This window comes from Bos indicus x Bos taurus, chromosome 18 (assembly GCF_003369695.1).
Source record: "Bos indicus x Bos taurus breed Angus x Brahman F1 hybrid chromosome 18, Bos_hybrid_MaternalHap_v2.0, whole genome shotgun sequence".
Classification (NCBI taxonomy): Eukaryota; Metazoa; Chordata; class Mammalia; order Artiodactyla; family Bovidae; genus Bos; species Bos indicus x Bos taurus.
The window spans coordinates 131,572-151,880 of NC_040093.1; the positions used below are offsets into that span (position 1 = coordinate 131,572).

Sequence of the window (20,309 nt, forward strand, 5' to 3'; positions counted from 1 at the left end):
TCTCAGTCCTTCCACACACACAGATCAGAGCCCACAGATTAAGGGTGGTGTACACAAAAAGGTCTTTATTAGACATTCCAGAACCGCGTGAGACAGTCCCAGGGCTGGATAAATCCACGACAGAAACCAAACGTGGCGTCCACAGAGTCCATAAAGATGGCTAACCTTCCCTGGAAGCCCCTGCAGACACTGCCCAGCTACTCTCGGCCAGAGCTAGGTCATGTCCACACCTGAACCGGCTGTGGGGAGGGAATAAGACCCCATATGGAATCCAGCGCACATGACTCTCCCTTATGGAGGAGAGAACGGCTTCCCGGAGCACCCAGATTGCACACCACGGGAGCTGTCGGCTCGGAGGGGTGGGACGGCTCCTGTCACAGGAACTGGCAATGGCCCAACAGCGGCCGGGCCGGAGGGCAGCGCGCCTGCCCCAGTCGGTGTGGGCGGCGGGTTCCGCTTGCAAACGGCCCCTCTCCCCAGCCTCCCTTCTGGACTGAGAACTTGAGCATGCGCCAGCCGCGGCTCAGGGCTGCCTGCCTGCCTGCCGGCCCCCTGTGGCCTTCCCGCGGCGTGGACCTTCCTGTGCTGGAGGAGGGTCGAGCCGTGTTTGAAGGAGCGACCGCACTCCGGGCACTCGTGGGCCCGCTCCTCGGTGTGGAAGCGCTGGTGGCGGTTGCGGTAGGACCTGGTAGTGAAGGTCCTCCCGCACAGGCCACACTCGTAGGGTCGCTCGCCGGTGTGGACCTTCCGGTGCTGGTACAGCCCCGAGCGGGTCACGTAGGCCTTCCGGCACTCGCCGCAGCCGTAAGGCCTCTCCCCCGTGTGCACCCTCCGGTGCAGGGCGAAGCTGTGGCTGTACTTGAAGAGCTTCCCGCACTGCCGGCACTCGTACGGCCTCTCTCCGATGTGCACCTTCCGGTGCCGAATGAGGGTGGACAGCACGCTAAAGGCCTTCCCGCACTCACCGCACTGGTAAGGCCGCTCTCCGGTGTGGATTCTCTGGTGCAGGACGAGCGCGTCCTTGCGGTTGAACGTCTTCCCGCACTCGGCACACTTGAAAGGCTTGATGCCAGTGTGAACCTTCTGATGCTTCCTCAGTTTAGAGGGGTAACTGAAGGCCCTGCCACACTCATTGCACACGTGGGGCGTCTCTCCAGGGTGAGCGTTCCAGTGAGGAACCAGGGTTGAGTTCTCCGTGGGGCTGCTTCCACCTGCTGGGCCCCTGATGGGCCTCTCTCTGGCGTGAGCAACGAGGTGGTCAAGGAGCGTGAAAGCCTGGAGGAAGGCCTGCCCACAGTCACTGCACCGGAAGGGCGTCTGCGCCGCATGGCAGCCCTGCTGCCGCTGGCCAGCGGAGCCGGGTGGGCAGGCCTCGCTGCACTCGGGGCTCCCGCGGGGCGCTCCCTCTCTGCAGGCAGCCTGGGGCTGGAAGAAGCCTAAAGTGGCAGGGAAGACCTGTCCAGACGTCCCACACAGAGAGGGCTTCTCTGACAGGCGGACTCGGCAGCTCTCTCCAAGCTCGAGAAGGGCGTCCTCATCCTGCAGTCTACGCAGACAACCTGGGACGGAAGAGGCGGGCACTCAGAGTGGGCCTGCAAGGGAGGCGGCACCTTCAGCAGGTGCCTGTGGCACACACCCACGGAGGTGTCCACAGACTTGCAGGAGGCAGCAGGGAAAGGTTCGGATGAGGAGGGGCTGGCCCAGGGGAACAGGGCTCTGCCTGACCCCAGAACAGGGGAACTGCAACAGGGACGAGGAGACAGAGACAGGAGCACTGCAGGGAGGGGGTCACGGTCTTCAAGTCACGCTCTGCCGAGGGCTTCAGCTAGGCCAGCGATGCTGAAGACAGCAAGCTCTGTGGAGAGGATGGCTGCCCCCGTGTAAAGATGACTGACAGAGCAGCCAGTGTTCATGGACTACTGAAGGACGTGCATCTCAAGTCACACGCAGAGCAGGTCGCAGCGGACAGCTCTGCAGTGGCACAGAGAAGAGGGAACCACAAGACAGAGGCCAGAGAGGTGGGTCATCCAGAGCCTCGGGAGAGACTGCAAGACCACACGGTGAGTCCAGAAGAGGGGCAAGGTGGGAGTAAGTTGTGGTCACTGCCCCAGCACCCAAATGCCAGTGCACACAGATACCCATCACTGAAACCAAGGCCTCCTCTAGCCCCAGTCACTGAGTCTGGAACCCTTCCTGGCCTCTGCTCTGCTGACCACACTGTCCACCATGTTGGGCACCCAGGCCTCTTCCTCACCCTCCATTTGGGCAACCTTGGAGGACCTTGAAGGTGCAAAGCCTAAGAGGGAGAAGAGTAATAACATGCCAGCCCAAATCAAGGCTGACCCACCCTACAAAAACAGGAAGCTCGTGTCACCATGGCAACCATGAAGGATACCAAGTATTAGAACATGGGACTCTACATTTTTTTTAAAAATTGTCGGAGGCAATTGAATGTTCATTATTTTTTATTTATTTTTTTAAATTGAAATATAGTTGATTTACAGTACTGTATTAGTTTCTAGTGTACAGCTAAGTGATTCAGTTATATATGTGTGTATATATTTTTCAGATTATTTTCCATTATAGGTTATTAGAAGATACTGAACATAGTTCCCTATGCTGCACAGTAGCTCCTTGTTGGAACCTCTTCTGTACATTTAAAAATGTGTTAAGAAGGTAAATATCACGGTTTGTTTTACCACAATTTTCTAGAAAAGAACCCCCTGTGAGGCAAAACTGACAATAAAGAAAGAATTAAAACAATAATATTTAGAGACTTCAATTTCTAACTTTCATAAATGGACAGGACCACTAGGCAGAAAATGAAGGATATAACACTTGAATGAGGCTAAAACTCAACTAGACCTCTAAGACTTCTATAGAACACGCTACTTAACAGAGGACATACTCTCTTCCATTCTGACGTGCACATGGAACAGTCTCCAAAAGAGACCATTTGCTAGGACATAAAATAGGCCTCAGGAGACTTCGGGCAGAAAGCAACAACAGGAAAAAACTGGGAAGTTCACAAATACTTTAGAATTCTTCCTCATCATGGTTTATTACAAGATATGAACATACTTCCCTATGCTATACAATCGGACTTTGTTGTTTATCCGTTCTATATATAATAACCTGCATCTGCTAGTCACAAACTCCAGTCCACCCCTCTCCTCCTCCTTGCCCCGTCCCCTGGCAACCAAAACTCAGTTCTCCATGTCTGTGAATCTGGAAAACTCACAAATTTATGGAAATTAAAGTACTCCTAAATCACCACAAGGAAAATTATAAAACACTTTGAGATAAATGCAAGAGAACACAACATACCAAAAGTTATGGGGAAAAGTCTTGCTTAGAAGGAAAATTATAGCAACACCTCTGAGCTGCCTTATTCACAATACCTCTGACACCAAATCCATGGGGGGGTTTCCATACCATTTCTCCAACTCCAACTGAGTGTTCAAGGATTCAATTCAATTCTGACACCAGATACGTGGAATTAGCACCAGATCCCACAGGTTACAGGCTTGGTCTCACAAGACTGCCCCTACCTCAGGCATCAATTGAAGTCCCTTGCCTCCCATACTTCTGATAGCTGTAAATCTGGGATTCTCACAATTATTGATTCCTCTTTAGGTTCAATAAGTTGCTAGAACAGATCAGATAACTCAGGAAAAGAATTTACTTACTATTACCAATTTATTTTAAAGACTATAACTCAGGAACAGCCAGTGGAAGAAATGAAAAGGGCAGGGTATGCCAGGGGTGGAGACTGAGGATGCAGAGGGTAAGAAGGATCCATGCCCTTGGTGGCACCGTTCTCCTAGCATCTCAGATGTGTCCACTAACCCAGAAGCTCTCTGAACTGGTCATTTTGGAGTTTTTATGGGTGTTTCCTCACATAGGCATGACTGATTGAATCACTGGCCATTGATGATTGGCCCAAACTCCAGCCCCTCCTCCAAAAGTCAGGGTAGGGAAGTGAGAGGAGGAGGCTGGGAGTAACTGAAAATCCAACCTTCCAATCATCCCCCGGTATTTCTGGTGACCAGCCCCTATTCTGAGACTATCCAGGGGTCCCCAGCAACTGTCAACGTTCATCAGCATACAGAAGCATCTCATCACTCCAGAGACTCCAAAAGTTTTAGGAGCTGCATGCCAAAGAATTGGGAACAAAGACAAAATGCATATTTCTTATACTGTCACAACACGCATAGTAAAAAAGATCTCTATACGTTTAACTGAATCACTCTGCTGTACCCCTGAGACACTGAAAATCAACTACATTTCAGTTATAAAATGAATTTTTAAAAAAAGACCTTCAAAAAAAAAAAAAAGACCTTCAACCAATATCCTAACTTTATACTTCAAAGAACAAAAAGAAGAAAAAAACCCAAAAGTAGATAAAGACAATTAAAAAAAAAAAAAGAAACTGACTGAAGAAGAAATAGAATAGCTGAACAGACTTAAAAAAAAAAACTTCCCCACAGGAAAAACAAAAAAAGCTAGGCTGAGATGGTGTCACAGGTTAATATTAACACAGAAATAAGAATTAATGCCGATATTTCAGAAACTGTTCATAAAACAGAAGGGAACATTTCCCAATTCATCCATTGAAGCCAAAATTATCCTCATACTCAATCCAAATAAAGATACAAGAAAAGAAAACTGTACCACTGATAACTCTTATGAATATAGAAAATCAATTACTGTAATACACATTAATAGAATAGAGGACAAAAATCACATGATCATTTCAATAGATATGGAAAAGCACTGCACAAAATCTAACAACGTTTCACTCAACAAGAGAACTTCCTCACCTGAATAGGGCATATGTAACAAACTTATAGCTAACATCATACTTATTAGTGAAAGACTGATGAGTGCTTTTCCTATAAGAACTGGAACAAGAAAAGACGTCTACTCTTACAATTTATATCCAATAGCCAAATTGGTTAGGCAAAGGAAAAAGTAAAAATATCTCTATTCACAGATGTCCTGACATTATATATATAGAAAATACCAAACAATCCACTGAAAGAACTATTAGAACTAATAAATGAGTTTAGCAAGGTTGCAGAGTACAAGATCTGTATAGGAAAGTCAATTACATTTCTATACACTAACAATGTATAATCTAAAATGAAATTAAGAAAAAATTCCATTTAAAAGAGCATAAAGAAAAAGATAAAAAAGAGGGGGAAAGAGCATCAAAATGAATAAAATACTTAGAAATAAATTTAGCCTTGTATATTAAAAACACTGTTTAAAAAATTAGAGCTAGTGGGTTTCCATGGTGGCTCAGTGGTAAAGAATCCATCTGCCAATGCAGGAGACACAGGTTCAATCTCTGGTCCGGGAAGATCCCACATACTGTGGGGCAACTAAGCTCCTGAGCCACAACTACTAAGCCTGTGCTCTAGAGCCTGGGAGCTGAAATTACTGAGCTTACTTGCTGCAACTACTGAAGCCCATGTGCCCTACAGCCCATGCTCTGCGACAAAAGAAGCCACCTCAATGCGAAGCCTGCATATGACAAGGAAGAGTAGCCCAACTGCTGCGACTAAAGAAAGCCCACCCGCAGCAACCAAGACCCAGCACAGTCCAAGATAAATACATAAAATTATTTTTAAAAAATATATGGAGCTAAAAAAAAAAAATATGGAGCTAAACAAACAGAAATACATTCATGTTTATGGGTTGAAAGATATTAAAGATGGCAGTCCTGGAATTTTCTGGAGGTCCAGTGGTTAAGACTCCACGCTTTCCCTGCCAAGGGCGCGGCTTCAATCCCTGATGGGTTACTAAAAGCCCACACACCACTCAAAGCAGCAAAAAAAAAAAAAAAAAAGGTGGCTATCCTGCCCAAACTGATCTACTGATTTCAATTCATGGTTGACATCTGGCCCAGGGAGGGCCCTATAAAATTTCTTTTGGAGGAGGAAGACAAAACTCAGCACAGAGGGGCCAAAGCTTCAGCAAAGTCACACAGTCAGAAAGAGGCAGAGCTGGGATTTGTTGGGCAAACTATAAACATCTGAACCCCAAGCCCTACTCCAGGAGCCTGTGGGGCAACAGGTGTCAAAGCTGCCAACAGCTGCTCAGAGAGAGACGAGGAAGGGCACACAGACTCTGTGGGCTTTAGGATAAACAGAACTTCCCATGGAGAAAAGGCAGAGGTGGTCAGTCTGTTAGGGAAAAGTGTGACTTACCCAGTGAGCCAATGAGTCCAAAGTTCTCCAGCATAACATCACGGTACAGGCTCTTCTGGGTCAAATTAAGGAGACCCCACTCCTCCAGGGAGAAATACACAGCCACATCCTCAAAAGTCACTGGGCCCTGTAATGATGCATTCCACTGAGTCTTAGGGTCAATAATGGGCAGAAAGCCAACCAAAATATGGACAGAGAAACACACCCACGCCCTTGATCCATGCCTCAGGTCCCGCGACATCCCTCACTGCCGTCATGGTTCCCTGTGAGCCCCCATCACTCACAAGCCCTCATACCTCTCTCCTCCTAAGACCCCTAGCTCAGAGGATTCCCAGGGCCACAAATACCATTGGTGCCTCTCTCATCTTGTTGCTATTAAACTCTGCATCCAGCCCACAACAGGCTGCCATCGATGGACGCCCTGAAGCACACAGGTCTATCCTATTTCCTGCCAGTCAATTCCCTGTCTCCCAGGGATCACCATTCGGAAGTAACAAAACCCACGGTACCGTCTCTCTCTCAGGCCTGAGTACCATACTCCAAAGGCCCTCCACTTTGCCCTCCTGCACGCCAGGCACGTAACTCTGTACGGCAGCACGGTACAACTCCACACCCTCAGCACAACCTCACCAGTCCACCCCACTGACAACTCTCGCATGCCACTGTGCACTCTGTGTCTCCAGGGTGCTACCACGGGGAGCAACTTCAAGTCCATCCTGCCTCGCCCCCCGCCCCGCCACACCTCCAACGGCCCACGGCCAAGGGGACCCCCCGGCTCTGCACAGAGGACCTCCTCACCCTGCAACCCTCTGTCGCCGGGAACCACACCACACACGTAGCTCCCAGATCCCCGTCCCTCCTCCGCCTCTGTCTCTGTACAGACTGTCCCTTCACCTGTCACAGCCTTCCTTACCTCTCACAGGCCATTCAGAGTCCAGACCTGCTGGGTGGGGATTCGGGTGCTGAGAACCTGGGGCGCACCTCCCACTCACCTGCGCCTCCTTTGCCATCGGAACCGAATGGCGGAAAGTTTCAGCGGGCTCAGCTGAGACCCGTACCCGCCAGCCCGCCCGAGCCCCCGGCCGACTGAAGACCAGGAGCCGCTTCGGGAGGTTCTCGGGGGACGACAGCAAGTCTCAGCAAAAGGGACTCACGGCCGAGGTCACGGTGCGAGCCAAGGCGCGGCGACGGGCTCTGCGGTGAGAGCGCTGCCCTCACAGTGCCTCACAGCGCGGGTCAACGCCGGGAGCCCAGCCCCATCGCCCTCCCCGTGACGCAGGGACCGCCAGCGGAGGCAAAACCGACACCCGACAGCAACGTCGGAAGCCCCGGCCGGCCAGGGCCGCCAGGTGGCACCTCTGTCCGTGTGCCTCCGTTAACTCGACTCCCGGGTCACCCGTGACCCGGTTTGGGGCGCGCGCGAACTACCTGTCGCGTAACTGACGTCACAGACCGCGTCTGTACAGATGCAGTCGATGACAGCCAGGAGAGGGGCGTCTCCGGGAGAGCGCCGAGGGCGGCCCGGACTTTCGGTTGGACATTTGGACCTGGTCGCGGGCGGAGGACAGCTTTGTCCCACCCACCTGCCTTTCCCTTGTTGGCAAATGTATTTGTTTGTTACAGACCAAAGAGTATAATTATACTGGTTTTGTTGCTTTTTAAAGTAAGAAATAAGAATTTACACTTTTTTATACACGTCAGTCATTACAGTATACTACAGGATAGTTTTGCTCCATGAAAAATCTCCTCGGTTCCATCTATTCACCCCTCCCTCCCTTCCCCTGAGACCACGGCAACCACTATTTCACTCTCTCTAGTTTTACCTTTCCCAAAATGTCATAAAGTTGGAATCATACAGTATGTACCTTTTTCAGCTGACTTTTTCACTTAGGAATACACATTTAAGATTCCTCCATGCCTTTTTGTGGCTCCAGAGCGCGGTTCTTTTTATTACTAAATATTATTCCATTGTATGAATGCACCAATTTCCTTATTCATTTACGCATGGAAAAGCATCTCAGTTTGACTCCAGTTCTAAGCAATTACGGATAAATTTGCTATAAACATTCCTGTTCCACTGTCTGTGTGGACATATTTTCAATACATTTGTGTAAATACCTAGGCGTGTGGTAGATGGATCACATATTAGGAGTGTATTTAAGTTTATAAGAAACTACCAATTGTCTTCCTAGTTCAGTTCAGTTCAGTTCAGTCGCTCAGTCGTGTCCGACTCTTTGCGACCCCATGAATCACAGCACGCCAGGCCTCCCTGTCCATCACCAACTCCCAGAGTTCACTCAAACTCACGTCCATCGAGTCAGTGATGCCATCCAGCCATCTCATCCTCTGTCGTCCCCTTCTCCTCCTGCCCCCAATCCCTCCCAGCATCAGAGTCTTTTCCAATGAGTCAGCTCTTCGCATGAGGTGGCCAAAGTACTGGAGTTTCAGCTTCAGCATCATTCCTTCCAAAGAAATCCCAGGGCTGATCTCCTTCGGAATGGATGGTTGGATCTCCTTGCAGTCCAAGGGACTCTCAAGAGTCTTCTCCAACACCACAGTTCAAAAGCAACAATTCTTCGGCGCTCAGCATTCTTCACAGTCCAACTCTCACATCCATACATGACCACTGGAAAAACCATAGCTTTGACTAGACGGACCTTTGTTGGCAAAGTAATGTCTCTGCTTTTCAATATGCTATCTAGGTTGGTCATAACTTTCTTTCCAAGGGCTATATAATTTTGCATTCTAGACAGCAGTAGAGTTCTGGTACCGCTTGTCAGTATTTTGGATTTTAGCCACTCTAATAGATATGTAGTGACATTGTTTAAATTTGAAATTCCATAACGGCATATGATGTTCAGAATATTTTCATCTGCTTCTCTCTGCCATCTGTGTATCTTCTTTGGTGTGATATCCAAATCTCTTCTTTTTCCTTTTTTTGGCTGCACCACATGGCATGCGGGAATCTCAGTTCCCAGACCAGGAATCAAACCAATACCCTCTGCAGTGGAAGCACCCAGTCTTAACCACTGGACCTCCAGGGAAGTCCCCATTGCCCTTTGAAAATTGACATCAGGGCTTCCCTGGGGGTCTGTGCATGCGTGCTAAGTTGGTTCAGTTGCGTCCAACTCTGTGCAGCTGTATGGATTGTAGCCTGCCAGGCTCCTCTGTCTATGGGATTCCCCAGGCAAGAATATAGGGTGGGTTGCCATGTCCTCTTCCAGGGGATCTTCCCAACCCAGGGATTGAACCCATCTCTCTTATGGGTAAGTGTGGTGTCATCTGCATATCTGAGGTTATTGATATTTCTCCTGGCAATCTTAATTCCAGCTTGTGCTTCATCCAGCCCAGCATTTCGCATGATGTACTCTGCGTATAAGTTAAACAAGCAGGGTGACAGTATATAGCCTTGATGTACTCCTTTCCCTATTTGGAACCAGTCTGTTGTCCTTTGTCCAGTTCTAACTGTTGCTTCTTGACCTGCATACAGATTTCTCAGGAGGCAGGTCAGGTGGTCTGGTATTCCCATCTCTTTCAGAATTTTCCACAGTTTATTGTGATCCACACAGTCAAAGGCTTTGGCATAGTCAATAAAGCAAAAGTAGATGTTTTTCTGGAACTCTCTTGCTTTCTTGATGATCCAACAGGTGTTGGCAATTTGATCTGAGGTTCCTCTGCCTCTTCTAAATCCAGCTTGAACGTTTCATGTACTGTTCATGTACTCAGTGCACGTGCTGTTGAAGCCTGGCTTGGAGAATTTTCAGCACTACTTTGCTAGCATGTGAGATGAGTGTGGTCATGTGGTAGTTTGATCATTCTTTGGCATTGCCTTTCTTTGGGATTGGAATGAAAACTGACCTTTTCCAGTCCTGTGGCCACTGCTGAGTTTTCCATATTTGCTGGCATATGAGTGTAGCACTTCCACATCATCATCTTTTAGGATTTGAAATACCTCAACTGGAATTCCATAACCTGCACTAGCTTTCTTCATAGTGATGCTTCCTAAGGCCCACTTGACTTCCAATTCCAGGATGTCTGGCTCTAGGTGAATGACCACACCACTGGGGTTACATGGGTCATGAAGATCTTTTTCGCACAGTTCTGTGTATTCTTGCCACCTCTTTTTATATCTTCTGCTTCTGTTGGTCCATACCATTTCTGTCCCTAATTGTGCCCATCTTTGCATGAAGTGTTCCTTTGGTAGCTCTAATTTTCTTGAAGAGATCTCTAGTCTTTCCCATTCTACTGTTTTCCTCTATTTTTGCATTGATCACTGAGGAAGGCGTTCTTCCTTCCTTTCTTTCTCCCTCTCTTTCTTCCTTCCAGCACATGCTGTAGTCAAGATTGCTGGGAGAAATATCAATAACCTCAGATATGCAGATGACACCACCATTATGGAAGAAAGTGAAGAAAAACTAAAAAGCCTCTTGATGAAAGTGAAAGAGGAGAGTGAAAAAGTTGGCTTAAACCTCAACATTCAGAAAACTAAGATTGTGGTATCTGGTCCCATCACTTTATGGCAAATAGATGGAGAAACAATGGAAACAGTGAGAGACTTTTTTTTTTGCGGGGGGGGGGGGCTCTAAAATCACTGCAGATGGTGACTGAAGCCATGAAATTAAAAGACTCTTGTTCCTTGGAGGAAAAGCTATGACCAAGCTAGATAGCATACTAAAAAAGCAGAGACATTACTTTGCCAACAAAGGTCCATCTAGTCAAAACTATGGTTTTTCCAGTAGTCATGTATGGATGTGAGAGTTGGACTATAAAGAAAGCTGAACGCCGAAGAATTGATGCTTTTGAACTGTGGTGTTGGAGAAGACTCTTGAGAGTCCCTTGGTCTGCAAGGAGATTCAACCAGTCCATCCTAAAGGAAATCAGTCCTGAATATTCATTGGAAGTACTGATGCTGAAACTGAAGTTCCAATACTTTGGCCACCTGATGCGAAGAAAGGACTCATTGGAAGAGACCCTGGTGCTGGGAAAGATTGAAGGCAGGAGGAGAAGGGGACGAGAGAGGATGAGATGGTTGGATGGCATCACCGATTCGATGGACATGAGTTTGAGCAAGCTCCTGGAGTTGGTGACGGACAGGGAAGCCTGGCATGATGCAGTCCTTGGGGTAGCAAAGAGTCCAACACAACTGAGCTACTGAACTGACTGACTGACTGACTCGTGGGTCCTGCATTGGCAGGCATGTTCTTTGCCACTAGTGCCACCTGGGAAGCAATGGTTTAGAATCCACCTTGCAATGCAAGGAACACTGGTTTCATCCCCGGTCCAGGAAGATCCCATGTGCCTCAGAGCAGCTAAGCTCAAGTGCACGGCAATTACTGAGCCCAGGCACCTACAGCCTTGCTCTGCATCAAGAAGCCACCGCAATGAGAAGCCCACACACAACAAAGTGTAGCCCCCGCTTACCACAACTAGAGAAAGCCCATGTGCAGCAATGAAGAACCAACACAGCCGAAAAATAAAATAATCTTTTTTTTTTTTAATCCAGCAGAGGCCCACAGTCCTCTCACAGCCCACGAGTACCTGAGAGCAGGGAGCACAGCCTGTGTGAAGCCAGGCACACCCAAGGCCAAGTGTACCCCACCCACACCATTCCCCAAGTGAAGAGTGAGTTTCAGAAGGGCAAAGAACAAGGCTACAATGGAAGTAGGATTCACACCCTCACCTCTTTGGCTCCAGAGTTCACATGCATGGCTGAGTTGGCTCCACTGGCTGGGAAGCACAATCCACAGGCTGCTGTTCTAAAGGGTGGATCTCTGCATATGTATGATTTTATTGGTATGAAATGCCCACAATAGTGAATCCACAGAGACAAACAGTAGACATGGTTGCCAGGGATTAAGGGGAAGGAGAAATGGGACATGATTGGATCAGGATGGGGCTTCTTGAAAATGTTCTGGAATTGGTGGTGATGGTTGCATAACTATATGATCATATTAACAACAAAATGAATTGTAGACTCTGGGCAAATTGTATGAATGTGTTTAGATTACATTGCAAGAACCTATTGTGTTTAGATTACATTGCAAGAAACCTATTATTAAAAATAAAAACGAGAAAATTTTCTGGAAGATTCCTTGGAAAAGTCCCATATCCAATGTGGAGTTTTTCATGGCCACTAGAGTGGAAATATCCATGCCCAGTGAGCGGCATGCAGCTCTCAGGTCCCTCCTGGCTCGTCTGCCCCAGCTTCTGCAGAGACTGAGAGGGCAGAGAAAGCCACAGCTTAGGAGGACATGCCCAGCTGCCCTACCAAGGCGTGCCCCTAAGGGAGACGCTCCCCATCCGAGCCTGCTTTCCCCTTGAGACGGAGGGTTCCAGCACTTCCCAGGTCGGCCAGGGGGTGGGGTTAGGGTTAGGGACAGCACATCTGAGTCACGCTCTTCCTTTGTAATCTAATCTACCTGTGTTCGCAATAGTCTGCGTTAAAATTTATTAGATTAGCACTAGCTGAGCACCTGGTTCTTGCCTGGAGAATCCCAGGGACGGGGGAGCCTGGGCTGCCGTCTATGGGGTCGCACAGAGTCGGACACGACTGAAGTGACTTAGCAGCAGCAGCAGCTGAGCACCAAGGACCGCAGGGCGGGGACGTGTCTGTCCAGTGCGCTGAGCCTTGCGCTCAGCAGAAGCGCCACCGGTGTGATAACAAACCGGATCACTGCCTCCTCCCGCGGCCCCGCGGCCGGGTTGCCGAAAACGCCCCAGAGGTCGTCATGATAGCTTCGCTTCAGGTTTCCGCCCCTGACTGACTGGGCACAGCCGCCTCCCGCAGGCTCTCCCTCTAGACCGCAGCCTGACAGCTGTGCGCGCGCAGCGCTACCGCGCGAGGGTCCGGGTGCGGGTAAAATCGCCACAGCGACGGCCGCCGCCGGCGCTCCTCTAGCTTTCAGCGCGGGATCGTCTCTGTACCTCCCACCGGCGCCGGGAGGGTGTGACGCACGCGCAGTCCCTCGGAGCAGCGCGGCGAAGGCGGGCCAAGTTGCCAAGGCAACTATGGTCACGCCCCCCCCCCCCCCCAGCCCGGAATGCGGCCTCCGATTGGTCCGCGTTGCTGACACCCCCTTAGCTTTCCCCTTCTCGAACACCGCGGAGGTTCAGTTCAATTCAGTCGCTCAGTCCTGTCCGACTCTTTGCGACCCCAAGAACTGCAGCACGCCAGGCTTCCCTGTCCATCTCCAATTCCCGGAGTTTACTCAAACTCAGGTCCATCGAGTCGGTGATGCCATCCAACCATCCTCCGTCGTCCCCTTCTCCTCCTGCCTTCAGTCTTTCCCAGCATCAGGGTCTTTTCCAATGAGTCCCTTCTTCGCATCAGGTGGCTAAAGTATTAGAGCTTCACCTTCAGCATCAGTCCTTCCAATGAATATTCAGTGTTGATCTCCTTTAGGACGGACTGGTTGGATCTCCTTGCAGTCCAATGGACTCTCAAGAGTCTTCTCCAACACCACAGTTCAAAAGCATGAATTCTTTGGCCCTCAGCTTTCTTTATGGTCCAACTCTCACATCTATACATGACCGCCGGAAAAGCCATAGCTTTGACTAGATTGAGCTTTGTTGGCGAAGTAATGTCTCTGCTTTTTAATATGCTGTCTTGGTTGGTCATGGTGGCTCAGCTGGTAAAGAATCCGCCTGCAGTGAGGGAGACCTGGCTTCCATCCCTGGGTTGTGAAGATCCTCTGGAGAAGGGAACAGCTACCCACTCCAGTATTCTGGCCTGGAGAATTCCATGGACTTTACAGTCCATGGGGTCACAAAGCTCTGGAAACAACTGAGCAATTTTCACTTTCACTAGGTTGGTCATTGCCTGGAAAATCCCATGGACGGAGGAGCCTGGTAGGCTGCAGTCCATGGGGTTGCTAGCAGTCAGACTTCACTGAGCAACTTCACTTTCACTTTTCACTTCCATGCATTGGAGAAGGAAATGGCAACCCACTCCAGTGTTCTTGCCTGGAGAATCCCAGGGACAGGGGAGCCTGGTGGGCTCCCATCTCTGGGGTCGTGCAGAGTCGGACACGACTGAAGCGACTTAGCAGCAGCAGCAGGTTGGTCATAGCTTTTCTGCCAAGGATCAAGCATCTTTTAATTTCATGGCTGCAATCATCATCTGCAGTTATTTTGGAGCCCAAGAAAATAAAGTCTGTCACTATTTCCATTGTGTCCCCATCTATTTGCCATGAAGTGATGGGACTGGATGCCATGATCTTTGTTTTCTGAATGTTGAGCTTTAAGCCAACTTTTCCCCTCTCCTCTTTCACTTTCATCAAGAGGCTCTTTAGTTCTTCTTCAATTTCTACCATAAGGATGGTGTCATCAGCATATCTAAGGTAATTGATATTTCTCCTGGCAATCTGGACTCCAGCTTGTGCTTGTGCTTCATCCAGCTTGGCATTTCTCATAATGTACTCTCCATATAAGTTAAATAAGCAGGGTGACAATATACCAATACTAAATAAGCCTTGAGGTACTCCTTTCCATATTCTGAACCAGTCTGTTCCATGTCCTGTTCTAACTGTTGATTCTTGACCTGCATACAGATTTCTCAGGAGGCAGGTCAGGTGGTCTGGTCCCATCTCTTGAAGAATTTTCCACAGTATGTTTGATCCACACAGTTAAAAGCTTTCATGTAGTCAATGAAGCAGAAGTAGATGTTTTTCTGGAATTCTCTTGGTTTTTCTATGATCCAATAGATGTTGGCAATTTGATCTCTAGTTCCTCTGCCTTTTCTAAATCCAACTTGAACATCTGGAAGTTCTCACTTCATGTACTGTTGAAGCCTGGCTTGGAGAATTTTAAGCATTACTTTGCTAGCGTGTGAGATGAGTGCAACTGTGAGTAGTTTGAGTATTCTTTGGCATTAATCTTCTTTGGGATTGGAATGAAAACTGACCTTTTCCAGTCCTGTGGCCACTTAGGTTTGCGAGCGGGAAGAATAAAGAGGTAGGGAAACTGGTGTATGGAGGAGAGAGTTGAGACTGCTGGGCCCCAGGAGGAAGGAAGAGTGAGGGTCTTCCTGGCCGGGGCCAGGGAGTGGACTTGAAAGGAGTTGTTCTTCAGAAGGCTCTCTGGTCCCTGCTCGAGTCCATGCCTTGTCCTTCCCTCAGCCTGATTTCCCATCTCTAAGCTGGACACTTCTGCTCTCAGCATCCAGCGAGGGCCCTCCCGTGGCCCTGTGCCATCAACCTCAACATAAGAGGCAAACCCATGGCCAGACATGGGTGTAGTGTGGCCAGAGGCCTCCCTGGCCCTCATGAAGAGAAGCCGGCTGGATCCTAGTGGTGTGGAGCATCCCGCACACCTTGTTTGCAAGGGGAGGAGACCTGGGAGGGCCTGGGAAAGGTTTGGGGAGTGGAGGGCCCCATGAGTGTGCAGGGAGAGGTCGTGTGTCCAAGATGATGGCTGCCTCTCGCCCTCTGGACATCAACTGCCCTGTCATGGCACCTCCAGTGCGCCCTAAGTATAGAGCAGGCGCTCAATAAAAACTTATGGAGGAACGAAAAATTCTTCCCGCAACTTTATCATCTCCCGTTTTACAGAAGATAGAATAAAGTCTGACGGGTAAAGGTCTCCCTGGCACCATGCCAGGCACTGAGACGCCCACCCCCCACCACCAGCCATCTCCCCCCACCCTGTGTTCACAGGCATCAGGACCATTAAGAAGAGGAGCAAGACTGGGGCAGGTGTGGAGGGTGCACCCAGCAGGGATGGAGCGGGCCCAGGCAGACCTGGAGAGCACAGCGCCAGGTGGCCACAGAGGCTGCAGGTGCCCAGCAGTCCTGGCCCAAGTGGTGGTTTCAGGCAGTCCCTTTGTTCACGAGGAGCATGCGGGTGCACATCAAGGTAGTAATCAGCAAACAGGGCCGCTCAGCGACGCCTGAGCTCTGTCATCAGCTGCATTTTACAGGAAGCGAGAACGAGGTTTCAGGCTCCCATCTGGGAGGGTAGAGAAGCAACCACTGCCCACCGTTTGGAGGGAGAAGCAGATTAGGACAAGTGTTACCAAAATGTATGCGTGGGGGGTGTCTGGCTGCTCACTGCTCAAAAGGCTGGTGGAAAGGAAAGTTTGCTTTATTTCAGATGCTGGCAAGTGGAGTAGAGGGTGGCAGCCATCTGTCCAAAGGCCAACTCCCCCCTCTGACAAGCAGGCAGTGAGAGCTTTTATAGACAAAGTTGGGGTGGGGGGACAACATGCAGAAACAGCACCGTCATCTCTAACAGTGCACTTCAAATTGGTCATCAGTGGTCTGACCGGCATCATCTTGGTTGTTTTAAATACAGTTGTTCAGTCCCGGGTGCAACTGTTCCCAATTCTTTGCGATCAATTCTCAGAATTGTGGCAGCTCAAATCCTGGGTACAGCCTGGTCATCATGTACCTGGTGACCAACTTCTCCAGCTGGTGTTTTGGTATCTGTAAGACAGCTCACAGGACATGGCTCAGAATGTTATCTATAGCCCTTGAGAAAGAACTGGAGGTCCTTGAATACACCTAATGACTACATCATCATTATTTAGTCTCCTTAGACTGTTTTCCTTAGTTTCTCACTTCCCTGATTAAACTTCTTCTTGGACTAGACTTATCCACAGGCAAAGGGCAGGCAGAGAACAAGGTCTGGGAGCAAGGTCCTGCTCTGCTTCACAAGGAGAAGCCAGCCCTGCCAGCTGCCCTAAGCCACGAGCTCCCTCCCTCAGGTCCCCCTGCCTCAGGGCCAGATGACGCTTCCCTGAGCATTCTTTCTTTTTTTTTTTTTTTTATTTATTCACTTATTTGGCTGCACCAGGTCTTAGTTGCAGCATGTGGGATCTAGTTCCCTGACCAGGGATCGAACCTGGGCCCCCTGCATTGGGAGCTGAGAGTCTTAACCACTGGACCAGCAGGGAAGTCCCCTCCCCTGAGCACTCTTGAAGGTACTACTCCTCCAGGCAGCCTTCCTTGAGCACCTTCAGGCAGAAAGCATCGTCCCTTTCTCTTCTGTGCACCCAACAGCCAAGGGCCCCTTTCTGAGCACCCCCATGGCCGGGCCCATCTCTGCTCATTCTATGCCCTCACCTCAACTCCTCCCAGCCTGTAGTGGAGGAGGCGAGGGATGAGGAGGTTGATATTTGAGACCCTATGAAAGCTGAATAATGCCCCCCCCCCCAATACCTAGAATCTGAATCTGTTACTTAACAGTAAAGATGGACTTTACAGAGGTGATGAAATTAAGGATATGGAGTTGGAGATGTCCTCAATTATCTGGCTGGGCTCAGTGCAATCCTGGTGTCCTTTTCAGGAAGAGTGCAGCAGGAAAGTGAGGAAGAGAGTGAGGAAGATAAGTAGCATGTGCTGTTGTAAGGAACTGAGTCAGTGGTGATTTGTTGCAGCAGCTGGGCAAACCTACACAGACCACCAGTCAGCCCTGCTCTTGCCTGACCAGTTTCCTCCCTGTGGGGCTGGGCTGGGCCTGCCCCGTGATGCAGCACCCTGGTCCAGGCCCCTGCAGGCGTCATTGGCCCCGATGTTGGACAGGAACTGGTCCAGGGAGACACTCCCTCAGACGGAGCAGCAGATCCCATCGGAAGCAGCTCTGCTGGCGCGCCTTGGTGAGGATGCCCGGAGCCAGGTGAACCGAGGTGCCCGCAGCAGTCCCTGAAGGGCCGTCCCTCCCTACAGAGCTGTTCCGCACCCGTTGTGTGCCAGGTCCTGAGGACACACATGTAAACAGTCAACCAGGTGCCCCCAGCCCCTAAGAAGTGACATTTCTCCCTGGAAAACGCTGGACGCCACTCTGCCGCACAGCACACCACCACTGCGCGACGTGAGGCAGACAGGGCCCCAAGGCCTGCGGGGAAGACAGAAGGCCCTGGTCCAGTTTGTGTGGCGAGGGGCTGCCCCACTGTGATAATTCAGGAAGGCTTCCGGGAGGAGGACCCCCTCCCTGCAACCTGCTGTCCACAGGGAGGGTGGAGGCCCCTTGCCCTCAGTGCTGACAAGGTGCTGAAGGAGTCCTGGAGAAGGGCAGAGACTGACCCTGAGCATTCAGGGGGTGGAGATGCGGGTGATGGGGGCTCCTGGTGGGGAGAGGGGCCAGGAACCCTTGCGGCAGGCCAGGAATGTCAGGAGAGATCCCCACCGACACGGCCTGACCTGGAGGCAACCTTGGCCGCTCTGAGCCAGACCACAGCTGCCCTCACAAGAGGAGGCTTCTAGAGAACTCCAGAAGCCACCCACCACAGTGGGAGCGAGGGCCGCTGCAAGCTGCTGCTCAGGGCCCAGATGGGAGCCCATCTGGGAGGCCTGGGCCCCTCCCCGGCATGCCCCAGCCCCAGCCCCAGCCGGGTGCACAAGGCCGCCACGCAGGCCCTGCAAGGAGACGGCTGGATCCCACCCAGGCCCAGCCTGCAGGCAGCAGAGTGGAAAACAAACTTCCCAGCCCGGAGAGAAGCAGGGTGGTTGGTCCCAGCCACCCGCAGACGTGGGTGCGGACCCAGGGAAAGCCCAAAGTATGAGTCAAATCAGAGACGGCAGCCCCGGTGCCAGCCAGGGCTGAACGTCCTCCTGGGGCGCTGATGACTCGGAGGACACTTCTGAGGCTCAGGGTCGGGGGGTGCCCCTAGCAGGGCCCCGCGGGATGCTGCCCAGGGGGCTGGAGTCCCAGGAGAGATGGGGACCAAGGGCACCCCTGGCCCGTTGATGGGTGCCTCCCCGCGGGGCCTCGACACCCACGGGGCTCCTCCAGCAGTGGCCCACGGGGACTGCAGTCGGGGCTGCTCCTTGGGAGGGTCCCTGCCTCCTGAGGACGCCCGGAATGAGCCGCTGGGCCTCGCTGGAGCAAGGCGCCCTTGCCCCGCGCCCGAGGTCTCCGGGGCGATCATGGGGAGCCTCGGGACTACCCTCGGGTCCCCGCGCCCCGTGCCCGCGGGGTCCGTTCAGGGCCAGCCTCCGCCCCCCGCGCGCGCTCCGAGCGTCCAGCAAGTGTCTCTGTGTCCTTGGGGAGCCCCTCGGTCTCCAGCGCGTCCTCCGAAGCCCCCGATGGGGCGGCGTCCGGATCGGAACTCGAGTCCGGGTCGGGGGCCGCGGGGAGCGGCGTCCAGCCGGGGGTCCGGAGCGCCTGGGCGGTGGGCCGAGGAGAGAACCAGGAGAGGCCAGGCGCCGGGGCGAGCGCCACGAGCTGGGGCCGCGCAGGGTGGGAGGTGGTGGCGCGCGGGATGAGGAAGAAGATGTAGACGCCCGAGACCACGAGCCCCGCGGCCACCAGCACCGCCAAGACGACGGCCGCGTGGAAGAGCCAGGCCGAGTGCGCCAGCGACAGGCGGCGCGACAGCGGGCGGCCGAGGCGCAGCGGCGGCGGCGGCGGCGGCGCGCGGGCCTTGCGCGGCCCGTGCCCGGGCGGCGGCGGCGGCCGCAGGTAGAGCAGGCCGCGCCGGCGGTCGAAGCGCACGGAGCCTGGGGGCGCCGGCGGGGCGCGCGCGGGGCCGGGCAGCAGGCCGAGCTGCGTGGGCAGCGAGGGGAGCCCGCGGCGCGGGGCCAGGCGCGTGGGCGCGCGGCACACCGGGCATGCCACCGCCGCGCCGCCGCCCGCCGTGGCCAGCGACAGGCGTGCCAGGCACTCGAGGCAGAAGACGTGGCCGCAGTCCAGGCTCTTGGGCAGCTTGAACACGCCGTCGAAGGGCGACACGCAGATGAGGCACTCCACCGGGGAGGCGGGGGCCAGCATGGGGCCGGGGCTGCCGTCCGCTTCCTCCTCACCGCCCTCGTCCTCGTCCTGCCCCCTGCCGGGGGAGCGCGGGGTGCACGCGGAGCCCGGGGTGCTGGGGCCCGAGCCCCGGGGGGCCCGCGGGCGGCGGAGCCATGGCGGCCGAGGGCAGGGCATCCGGGCCGGCCTGCGGGGAGAGGCGGTCAGCGGCCTGGCTCTGGAGGGACCACCGACACGGGGAAGGGCAGCAAGAGGAGCAGAGCCGGGAGTAGGCGGCTGGAAGGCAGGAGGGTGCGGGCAGCGGCGGGGGGTGCGGACCCGAGGCCGCCGGCGGGCAGGTGGGGTCTAGAGGCTGAGGACTACGGACAGACACCAGGATCACCGCGGACTGAGCCAGACTTGGGGACC

General features: G+C 52.3%; 2 protein-coding genes across 3 annotated transcripts; both read right to left on the reverse strand.

The window, feature by feature from the left end:
• Positions 1 to 38: 38 nt before the first annotated feature.
• ZNF584 (zinc finger protein 584) lies at positions 39 to 7,654 on the reverse strand. 2 transcript variants are annotated; one of them, XM_027514586.1, is made up of 3 exons: positions 7,208 to 7,654; positions 6,216 to 6,342; positions 39 to 1,559 (listed from the first exon to the last, which is right to left on the reverse strand). In XM_027514586.1, exons 1-3 carry the CDS (start codon positions 7,223 to 7,225, stop codon positions 292 to 294), a joined length of 1,413 nt encoding a protein of 470 aa, XP_027370387.1. In that variant the 5' UTR covers positions 7,226 to 7,654; the 3' UTR covers positions 39 to 291. The 2 variants fall into 2 exon arrangements, with proteins under 2 accessions (XP_027370387.1, XP_027370388.1); XM_027514587.1 differs by having other exon boundaries at positions 7,129 to 7,216.
• Positions 7,655 to 17,053: 9,399 nt separating this feature from the next.
• On the reverse strand, positions 17,054 to 20,078 carry RNF225 (ring finger protein 225). Its single transcript, XM_027514590.1, has one exon. The coding sequence runs from the start codon at positions 20,076 to 20,078 to the stop codon at positions 19,095 to 19,097; it is 984 nt and encodes a 327-aa protein (XP_027370391.1). The 3' UTR covers positions 17,054 to 19,094.
• Between the last annotated feature and the right edge of the window lie 231 nt (positions 20,079 to 20,309).

Coding starts and splice junctions, on each gene's coding strand:
- ZNF584 (XM_027514586.1), bottom strand. Junction 1,560..6,215: donor TGGACTCATTGGCTCACTGG/GTAAGTCACACT, acceptor CTTCCGTCCCAG/GTTGTCTGCGTAGACTGCAG.
- RNF225 (XM_027514590.1), bottom strand. CDS start 20,078: ATGCCCTGCCCTCGGCCGCCATGGCTCCGCCGCCCGCGGGCCCCCCGG.